Genomic DNA, 11,356 nt, shown 5'->3' on the forward strand with positions numbered 1-11,356 from the left:
TGTTTTAAGCTAATTTACATAATAATACAGTAAGCTAAAGTTTAAAACTAAGAAGTCTAATTTAACCCTTTTAAGCCTATATAAAATTACCAAAATGCCCCTACGGTGCATAGTTGGTAATAAAAGGTATATTTTTCATATGTTAAGTATCTTACTGATATAACTCATTAAAATACATGTTTTTTTTAATCTAATCAGACCTGGAACTCAGTTTTATAAATAAACTCTTTTATGAGTATTAAAATTACCAAAATACCCCTATGGGACTTATTTTGGTTTAAATTGCTTTTTGGACATAAATGTTAATATGCTACTGATATATTAACATATTTTGAGCATAATAATGATTAAGACCTGTTTATAGTTCATACGGTTACCCGTTACGCATTTACGCGTTCGGATCAGCTTACATGACTAGTTTACGTAAAATAGCCGAAACGGGCTTAATTTTGTCATTAAAACCTCATTTTCCAGAATGTGTTTAGTTTACCCATATTATACAAGTATCCAAGCTTGTCGGGTCTAAATCACATCCTATTCCGGTCTCCGTTTAATCTACCGGTTAGGTCCGTAAGGTTTCTTTCTAGCTAGCCGGTCTAAGTCCTTGACTTAAGTAAAAGACCCGTTAGCATCCTAATAGATAAATTAAACCTTCTATACAGATTAATAGCTTCCGGTAAAAAGTGCCTTTCAAGAATCTTAGGAATATTACTGCTACCACCAGGTAAATACTTTTAACTTATTTTCCCTATACGGGCTTGGGATACGGTATATTAATACCGCTTGGTCGGGTATGGGATTATTTTGTCGGATTGTGATTTAATAAATCTGCATAACACGTTTTAATCTGTATTATTTGATAACATAAACAACTGGGGGTTAACGACCGTGTCCTGGATATCCTCGGCTCATTTAAATTATTAATGGCCACGACCTATGCACGGGGTGCAGGCATGCACTTGACAGATGCAAATGCTAAATATTAAATTACCCACAAGTTGGGGATAACTTCTCTGTGGGTTCTATAAGTGGTGAGTCAGTTAATCATGTCCGGCTTCCAAACCGGCCCCACTTGTGTGACAAATATGTAACGCTGTATACAAGATCTTAATAAAGATTGTCCCAAGTTATAAAGGATTTGTGCCATGTGCATCTAAATCAATTTTCTTAAATGTTTTCAAAACGAGTCAGTTAAATTGTATTTACCAGTGTATACGGACGTATTTTCCTAAAGATTGAATTGACATGTACTTATCGAAATAGGCTGGAGCTATAGGGTGTTGTAGAGGATCTTGCAAATCCCATAGATATCCGGAGTCTGTAGTTTATGTTTCTTTGTACTTTATGATCCGCCTGTGGATCTTATTACATTCCAGTCTGTATTATTCATGTACTCGAACATCGACAGACAGTATGGTTTGTAATAGTTTATTTACCCAACCTTCCGCTGTGCTATATTATTGTGTATGTTGACAATGATGATATCAACTACGTCACAATACTCCCCGCCGGGCCCACCGGTAACACGTGGAATATTGGGGTGTGACAGGTTGGTGTCAGAGCCAACATTGAGTGAATTAAACACTAACCTTTTGTGTTTAATCTCAATGACACAATAAGCACATTCCTTAGACTCTCGAGTCTAGGCAAATGACCTAGGATACATCTTTACTTTTCCTTGCTGTTATCATGTTTTGTTTTATTTTTGTTTTCTTGTTTCAACAGGAAACTCACCATCATGCCTCCAAGAGTAAGAGGGCGAGGCAAGGGTCCCATGCGTGGAGGACCGTCATCAGCTGGACCATCACACAGACGCACTCCATCGACGTCTCTATCCTCCTCCAACTCTCATGATATGTGGGGTCAACCTTACGAGCCGACAAGACACTCAGTCTTGCTAAGCTCTTCGCCATCTTTTCATCCGTCTTTCGGAACATTTGCTCCAAATGAGCCCGAACACTCTCACCATTCTGATCAATCTCACCATTCGCATGAGTCTTAGCATTCACACCACTCTTTGCAATCCCATTCATTTCACCACTCTGACTCCCCTACTCTCCGGGGCAGTTTAACCCAGCAGACTATGTTAATGATTTTCTTGGCTATAACCCATTGGGCCCTGAGGACCATTTCTCTCAGGAAATGGAAATGGATGATGACCCCGACCCGGAGATGCAAACAGGAACCCTGGGCCACCCTATTAGCATATCTAGTGGGTCTCCGTTTCAGGGATCCCCTTATCATGGGCCCGATTCCTTCCAGGAGAAAATGGCTACCTATGACTGGTTCTTTACCCCATCTTATCATAGCTCACCGGCTCAACCACCTTTGGAAGATCCTCAACTTCAAGCTGTCTCACCACCACCACTCCCGGTAGAGGAGCCACAGCAGCAGCCACCGCAGCCACCTCCTAAGCCTCCGAGGCGAAGGAGGAACGCACGCATGTCCGTGAGAGGAGGACCCCGTTTCAGTTCTCCTCGTGGTTCGAGTTCCTATCCCCCTATCCCAGAGGACCCCCAGTTGGGTGGATCCTCAAACGCGGCACCGGAGGATAATCCTCCGCAAGCTTCTTATGTGCCACCTCAACCGCCTATGGGTTTTGATAACCCAATCCCGACGTACCCAGGTCCTTCCGGGTACAATCCTTATGAGAACCTATCAGGGTACCCCTCGGACTATGTATCTCAGGACCCATACCTCACGGCTGCGCAGTATCATCACCTCTATCCTTCTACTTACCCTTCTATGCATCCAGCTGGATATCCGATGCAGGGTTACCAGTACCCTCCATACCAGCCACCTCCTCCCCAACAGCTTCAGCAACAGCAACAAACCCAGGAAATTCTGGAGAGGTTGGATAAGGTCGAGCATAAGACTAAGAAGAACAAGGAGAGGCATACCAGCTTCATGAAAGGCCTCGCCAACCAGAAGTAGAGGGTTGTTTTGTTTTCTTGTTTGTTGTAATTGTGTCCCTGCGAGGACATTTGTTTGATTTCTGTATCAAGTCCCTGCGTGGACTTATTTTTCTTTCTGTATGCCCCTGTGCGGGTAGTTTGTCTTTTCCTAAGTCCCGTTTAGGGCAGTTGTATTTGTTTTATCGTAATGAAGTTTTAACTTTGGTTTTAATTGTGTATTTTATTACACTATGTTACCTCTTTTCAATTTTTAATTGATCTGCCAAAGAAATTCTTAGAGGTATAACCTAGCCAAAGTATTAATTGGCTATGATGGTACAACCTTTTTAAGATAACAAATCTCTGTTAACATCTGAAAACATGTTAACATTCCTAGCTGTGCGGTACGAGAAACCACACAAGCTTCCAAAAGGTACTTGGATTTCTCCAAGTCACATAAAGCTAAAATGATCAATGCGAATCATGGCTAGTAAACATCAATATGATGTATACACCAAGGCATCCATTTGAGATGCATGCTTTTAAAGCAAAGGTGTAAAAATGGCAATGAGAATACAATGTATAAACTTCTTGTCAAAAAGGCAATGAACTTTGTTCAACCCTTAAAAGATCACTGGTCTTAGAGATCGTTAGATAGATCTTAACTCGTCCTTGTGACAAGCTTCCTAAGCTATTTAAATGTCCGCCGAGACGAGTTTAATAATGAATAAAATGTCTTTTATGACACTGGCAGTTGTGAAATTTCTATCCTTCCCCTGCCTAAAAATGTAAAGAATAATGCATTCTATTAACTTTTAGTTATGATTTGAAATGGTCTAAATGATTTAATAATACCATGACCATTGGATCATCAATGCAATGAATCTATATGTAATTTAAATTATTATTATTATTGTCTATATTATAGCATCCAGAAATGGCTGGCTCAGACGAAGCAAACAGTCATCCAGCAGAGGGAAACACCAGAATCAATATTACTGGTGCCGAACTGCAAGCCTTGATCACTGCTGCAATTTCTCAAGCGGTAGAGGCTAAGTTTAAGAGCCGAGTGTTGTTCGGTCTCAAACTCTTTCGAAAACCCATTCTCAACCACATACTCACAGGAAAAGTGAGTCCCTGCACTCGTCTAACCAGGGTAGTGTACCCAAGATGCAGGTTGTTCCTGAGCATACCCTTAGGCACGCCAAGGGTTGTACCTACAAATATTTTGTTTCCTGTAAGCCAAGAGACTTTACAGGAGAAAAAGGGGCGATAGACTGTTTGAAGTGGTTAGATGAGATGGAAACGGTGATAGATATTAGCGGTTGCGCTAAAGAAGATGTGGTTATGTTTGTCTCCCAATCTTTTAAGGGCGATGCCCTTACATGGTGGAAAGCGCTTGTACAATCCACTGGGAAAGTGCATTCGTATAATCTCTCATGGGAGAAGTTTGTTGATCTGGTTAAGGACACTTATTGTCCTCAGCATGAGGTGGAGCGTATAGAGACTGATTTTCTCACCCTCGTGATGAAGGATCTAGACTGTAGGTCCTATGTGACTAGTTTCAATTCTATGTCGAGGCTTGTGCCATATTTAGTCACACCTGAGCCCAAGCGCATTGCGCGTTTTATTGGTGGTTTAGCCCCTGAAGTTAAGGGGAATGTTAAGGCTTTAAATCCAACCACCTATAGATCCGCTGTGGATCTATCATTGTCCCTCACATTGGATATTGTGAGGAGCAAGGCGAAGAAAAATTCTGAAGAGGGGAAGAGGAAGAGAGAGGATGATCAGTCCTCCCAGTCGAATAAGAAGGGAAAAGGGAACTCTGGTTCCAAGAAAGGGTAGACTGGTGATAAGCCCAGGTGTAAGACTTGCTACAAAAGGCATTTTGGCAAATGCAACCAAGACCCACAGGCTAAACCGTGTGGAATCTGCAAGAAGAAGGGGCACAAATCTGTCGAGTGCCGGAACATTAAGGATGTAACCTGTTACGGTTGCAATGAAAAGGGGCACATCAAGACCAATTGCCCCAAGAATGCGAAGAAGCCTGAGGAGGCTAAGAAGAACAATGCCAGGGTGTTTCAGATGCAGGCACGGGAAGCGGTGACCGATGATAACGTCATAACAGGTACCTTCCTCATCAATAATATTTATGCTAGAGTCTTATTTGATTCCGGTGCTGATAAGTCCTTCGTAGATCATAAGTTTTGTAAGTTGTTAAATTTGCCTATTAAGACTCTAGACATAAAGTATGAGGTAGAACTCGCTGATGGTACCTTAGAATCAGCTTCAACTCTTCTTGATGGATGTTCCATATCCATTAAGAACTATTCTATCCCGTTGTCCCTCCTGCCAATGAAATTGGCTGGTTTTGATATAGTTTTAGGCATGGATTGGTTGTCGCATAACCAAGCCCAAATTGCCTGTGATAAAAAGCTTATCATTATCAAAACCCCCTCTGGTGAATCAGTCACTATCCAAGGAGACACACAGTACGGGTTGCCCATCAATGTGTCTATTCTTAAAGTATCCCAGTGTTTGAAGGGCAGATGTGTCATTTACATGGCACAAGTGACTGTCAATGACCCGAAGCCGAAGATTGAAGACATTCCAATCATTTCAGAGTATCCTGATGTCTTTCCTGACGAGTTACCGGGATTACCTCCTGAGAGGCAAGTAGAATTCAGGATAGATATCCTTCCAGGATCTGCGCCTATTGCACGAGCTCCGTATCGTCTAGCGCCTACCGAGATAAAGGAGCTCAGAACTCAACTGGATGATTTGTTGGAAAAGGGTTTCATTCAGCCCAGCTCTTCGCCTTGGGGAGCTCCAATTCTGTTTGTGAAAAAGAAGGATGGATCAATGCGCTTATGCATTGATTACCGTGAACTGAATAAGCTAACAATCAAGAATCGTTATCCTTTACCCAGGATTGATGACTTGTTTGATCAACTCCAAGGAGCGAGTTATTTCTCAAAGATTGATTTAAGATTTGGGCATTATCAACTCAAGGTGCAAATTGAAGATGTTCCGAAGACAACATTTAGAACGAGGTATGGACATTTCGAGTTCTTAGTGATGCCTTTTGGGCTCACTAACGCACCTGCAACATTCATGGATCTCATGAATAGAGTCTGCAAGCCATACTTAGATAAGTTTGTCATTGTCTTTATAGACGACATACTTATTTACTCTCGTAGCCAAGTGGAGCATGAAAAGCACATTCGGTGTATTTTAGGACTGCTTCGACAGGAGAAGTTGTATGCCAAGTTTTCCAAGTGTGAATTTTGGCTTCGTAAGGTCCAGTTCCTTGGACACGTTGTCAGTAAACAAGGTATTCAAGTAGATCCTGCCAAGGTAGAGGTTGTTATGAATTGGGAAGCTCCTAAGACACCTACAGAAATTCGCAGCTTTCTGGGTTTAGCAGGATATTATAGAAGGTTCACCGAGAACTTCTCAAGGATAGCTGCACCATTAACCTCCTTGACCCATAAGAATGTGAAGTTTGATTGGGGTCCAAAGTAGCAGGAATCTTTTGAGATCCTGAAGCAAAAGTTGAGTAATGCTTCAGTACTGTCTCTACCGGATGGAGTTGAAGATTTTGTTGTTTACTGCGATGCTTCACACACCGACATGGGGTGTGTGCTTATGCAGCGGGGCAATGTAATTGCCTACGCATCGCGACAGTTAAAGGTGCACGAAAAGAATTACACCACCCATGATTTGGAATTGGGTGCCGTTGTATTCGCACTAAAATTATGGAGACACTATTTGTATGGAACAAAATGTGTAATCTATTCAGATCACAAAAGTCTCCAACATTTGTTCAACCAGAAAGAGCTCAATATGAGACAACGCCGCTGGATGGAAACTTTAAATGATTACGATTGCGAGATTCGCTACCATCCCAGTAAGGCGAATGTGGTCGCAGATGCTCTAAGCCGAAAGGAAAGAGTTAAACCAATTAGGATCAATGCCAAGAGCATTGAATTGAAGAATAGTCTAAATGAGAGACTATTAGCTGCACAAAAGGATGCCATATTGGAAGTTAACCTTCCAAACGAAAAGTTAGGTGTACACTGCTGAACAGTTAACACCTGGAAAAGATGGAATTCTTAGAATGAATGGTAAAATTTAGGTTCCTATTCAAGGAGGACTTCGGGATGTGATCCTTCAGGAAGCCCACAACTCTAAGTATTCGGTTCACCCGGGAGGTGACAAGATGTATCAAGACTTAAAGGCAAATTACTGGTGGATAGGTTTGAAGAAATCTATTGCCACCCACGTAGCTAAGTGCCTGACATGTGCTCAGATTAAGGCTGAACATCAAAAGCCATCAGGTCTTCTACAACAGCCGGAACTTCCCACTTGGAAATGGGAGATGGTAACCATGGATTTTATAACCAAGTTACCTAAAACAAAGCACGGAAATGATACAATATGGGTTATTGTTGATAGATTGACGAAGTCAGCACATTTCTTGCCCATCAAGGAGACTCATAGCTCCGATAAGTTAGCCCAGTTGTATGTTGATAAGATTGTAGCTCTTCATGGAGTACCGATGGCTATTATCTCTGATAGAGATACTAGATACACCTCTCACTTTTGGAAAAGTTTCCAACAATCTTTGGGCACTCGTTTGAATTTTAGTACTGCTTACCATCCCCAGACAGACGGTCAGAGTGAGCGTACTATTCAAACATTGGAAGACATGCTTCATGCATGTGTTATTGATCTGGGTGGTAGTTGGGATGACCACCTGCCATTGATTGAGTTCTCCTATAACAATAGTTATCATACCAGCATTCAGGCTGCGCCTTTTGAGGCATTATATGGTAGGAAATGCGGAACGCTTGTCTGCTGGGTAGAAGTAGGAGAAGCTCAGATACCAGGACCTGATATAGTCCTCGAAACGACGGACAAGATTGTCCAAATTCGTGATCGCCTAAAAGCTGCCAGGGATAGGCAGAAAAGCTATGCTGACAAGAGGCGAAAACCTCTAAAGTTTGAAGTAGGCGATAAAGTGTTATTAAAAGTGTCACCCTGGAAGGGTGTGATGCGCTTTGGTAAAAAGGGCAAGTTGAGCCCTAGATATATTGGACCATTCGAGATCATCGAATGTGTCGGTAGTGTAGCTTATAGGCTAAGATTGCCAGAGGAGCTGAGTGGAATTCATGATGTGTTCCACGTTTGTAATCTCCAGAAATGTTTAGCCGATGAATCTCTAGCTATGTCTCATAAGGACGTGCAAGTTGATAAAAGCTTGAGGTTCATTGAGAGACCCATATCGATCGAGGATCGACAAGTCAAAAAGCTCCGAAGAAAGTATGTACCTATAGTAAAGGTTAAATGGGACGCTCGTAGAGGTCCTGAGTATACGTGGGAAGTTGAGTCCACTATGAAACAGAAGTACCCTCACTTATTCCAGTAAATCTCGGGGTCGAGATTTCTTTTAAGGTGGTGAGGATGTAACACCACGTAAAAACGTGTCCAATTATACATAGACACGTGTCCTAAACTCCGGTTATGCGAAAGATTGAGTTTAAGGGACTAAAGTTGACAACAAGTGAAAATATGCAAACGAAAGGACTAAAAGTGTCAATATGCCAAACTTGGGCCTCTGAATGACCACACGTGAAGGAAATATTCTTAAATGGGTGATTGATTGGGTATACGAAGCCGTTTGTAAAAATAATCGGGAGATTATAAATTACAAGGGTTAAAAGTGTCAATATGTCATTTCTGACCTCTGAGTGGCCTTTTTACGAAACCGAGGCTTCGTAATATTCAAATATACTCCCGAGAATATGTGATAAAAATTTCACGTGATTCCGAGATTGTTAAGCATGTTTTCTAAACTTTGGGCTAAAAGCGTCAACTTGATGAAACTTGTGTTAATGAAGGAATTTAACGAACCCGAGCCTAACGAAGTTTGTTTGTACCTCCTTGGGCCTCAAGAAATTAACTACAAGGACCTTGATTGCCAAAAATGAAGTTAAAAAGGGGTTTAAACGCTCAGGGACTGAAACTGCCAAGTTTAAAACTTGTTTTACTAGTTAATCCGGTCCAGGCGGCCCGCGTAAGACCCCCCTTAAGTCTTACACGGCCCGCCTCAGCATGCCAGATACAGAAAAATGTTGCCAGGTGCGGGTTTGGCCTGTTACACCGCCTTACTTCGTTTGTAACGACCTAGGGAGCTGTAAGTCGGTTCAAATTAGTAGCTAGGACACCTGGGGTGATCCCAAGGCCTCCTATAACACCTGGAAGTGATCAAGATCCATAGAAATCCCTATATAAGGTGAGCTCCTCTTGTGTTCTTGACTCACACTTGCAACAATTCATTTGTGGGACTTAATCTGGAGCTTCCAGCAGTAAGGAGAAGACTCTCAAGTGTAGAAAAGATTGCTAGGACCATTAGTAAGCTTCTAATTACTTGTTTAGTTGTTTAATTTAGCCTAATTACTTAAAAGTCAAACTTAGTGCTTAATCAGTTTAACTTTCGTTTTAATTACATGTGGCTTAACCACTGATCAAATAGAAAGTGGTTATGAAACCACATTAGTATAGGTGATTAACCCCTGAAAGGGTGTCTCCTAATTATCTCGTTTGACTGATTAAATGTCGGGTCAAAGTAGTTTGACAAAAAGTCAAACTGGACAGAAATGATAAAAATGATTTTAATTAATAAATCTGAGGTTCTAAATTACATTTTAATATTCTAATGACTTGGTAATGACTATCTAAACATGTTTTATCAGTCCTAATCCGACAATTAATAGTTTAAGGGCAGATTATAACCGAAAATCGCAAAAGCTTGACTTTTGCTTGACTTTCAGTTCTGACCCGTTCAAGCTTAATTCTTCCATGTTTTAAGCTTAAATTAGGACCATATTACATTGTAGTATAATCCTCTGAGATTATATTGCATGGTGCCTAATTGTTTGTGAGATATGCTCTTGATCGTAATTATGCTCATTAATGCCTAAAACGCCCTTTTTACATAAAATCGAGATTTTTAGCAATGTGAATGAACTAAAACCTTTACTACTGATATTTAGACATGTCCCAAAAATTTGACATCAGTTTGAAGTCTAGAATGGGAGTTATGCTCAATAGCGTAATTAAGGAACTTTTAGCAATTAAAAGGCGTAATTAGCATAAATCCTATCTAAACCCGATTTTTGACACCAAACTTTCTATCTACTGATGTTAAATAATATTATGGGATTTTTAAAGATTTTTATTTATTTTTAGGATGAGCATAACATAGGATTATAACCTAATTTCGGTAATTACCGGTTTTACCCTTTTCATGCATAAAATGAGTTTTACATAACATTTTGATGCCAAACTTTTTGCTAGTGATTCCATATGATAAATATAATATTTTGAACCTTATAAACTGACCAAAATATCAGATTTCCTATTTATACCATATTAGCCCTTTAAATCGCATTTTAAGCATTTTTAGCACCTAGTATGGCTCAAAACTATATTTTTCATTTAAAACTCATAACCTACTGATGTTTTAAGCTAATTTACATAATAATACAGTAAGCTAAAGTTTAAAACTCAGAAGTCTAATTTAACCCTTTTAAGCCTATATAAAATTACCAAAATGCCCCTACGGTGCATAGTTAGTAATAAAAGGTATATTTTTCATATGTTAAGTATCCTACTGATATAACTCATTAAAATACATGTTTTTTTAATCTAATCAGACCTGGAACTCAGTTTTATAAATAAACTCTTTTATGAGTATTAAAATTACCAAAATACCCCTATGGGACTTATTTTGGTTTAAATTGCTTCTTCGGCATAAATGTTAATATGCTACTGATATATTAACATATTTTGAGCATAATAATGATTAAGACCTGTTTATAGTTCATACGGTTACCCGTTACGCATTTACGCGTTCGGATCGGCTTACATGACTAGTTTACGTAAAATAGCCGAAACGTGCTTAATTTTGTCATTAAAACCTCATTTTCCAGAATGTGTTTAGTTTACCCATATTATACAAGTATCCAAGCTTGTCGGGTCTAAATCACATCCTATCCCGGTCTCCGTTTAATCTACCGGTTAGGTCCGTAAGGTTTCTTTCTAGCTAGCCGGTCTAAGTCCTTGACTTAAGTAAAAGACCCGTTAGCATCCTAATAGATAAATTAAACCTTCTATACAGATTAATAGCTTTCGGTAAAAGGTGCCTTTCAAGAATCTTAGGAATATTACTGCTACCACCAGGTAAATACTTTTAACTTATTTTCCCTGTACGGGCTTGGGATACGGTATATTAATACCGCTTGGTCGGGTATGGGATTATTTTGTCAGATTGTGATTTAATAAATTCGCATAACCCGTTTTAATCTGTATTATTTGATAACATAAACAACTGGGGGTTAACGACCGTGTCCTGGATATCCTCGGCTCATTTAAATTATTAATGGCCATGACCTATG

At 40.1% G+C, this 11,356-nt stretch overlaps 1 protein-coding gene across 1 annotated transcript; it reads left to right on the forward strand.

Moving 5' to 3' along the window:
- The first annotated feature begins 3,831 nt into the window (after positions 1-3,831).
- LOC110943772 lies at positions 3,832-4,739 on the forward strand. Its single transcript, XM_022185506.1, has 2 exons — positions 3,832-4,023; positions 4,137-4,739. The coding sequence occupies exons 1-2, from the start codon at positions 3,832-3,834 to the stop codon at positions 4,737-4,739; spliced, it is 795 nt and encodes a 264-aa protein (XP_022041198.1).
- The last annotated feature ends 6,617 nt before the right edge of the window (positions 4,740-11,356 follow it).

Source organism: Helianthus annuus, chromosome 5, assembly GCF_002127325.2.
Source record: "Helianthus annuus cultivar XRQ/B chromosome 5, HanXRQr2.0-SUNRISE, whole genome shotgun sequence".
Classification (NCBI taxonomy): domain Eukaryota; kingdom Viridiplantae; phylum Streptophyta; class Magnoliopsida; order Asterales; family Asteraceae; genus Helianthus; species Helianthus annuus.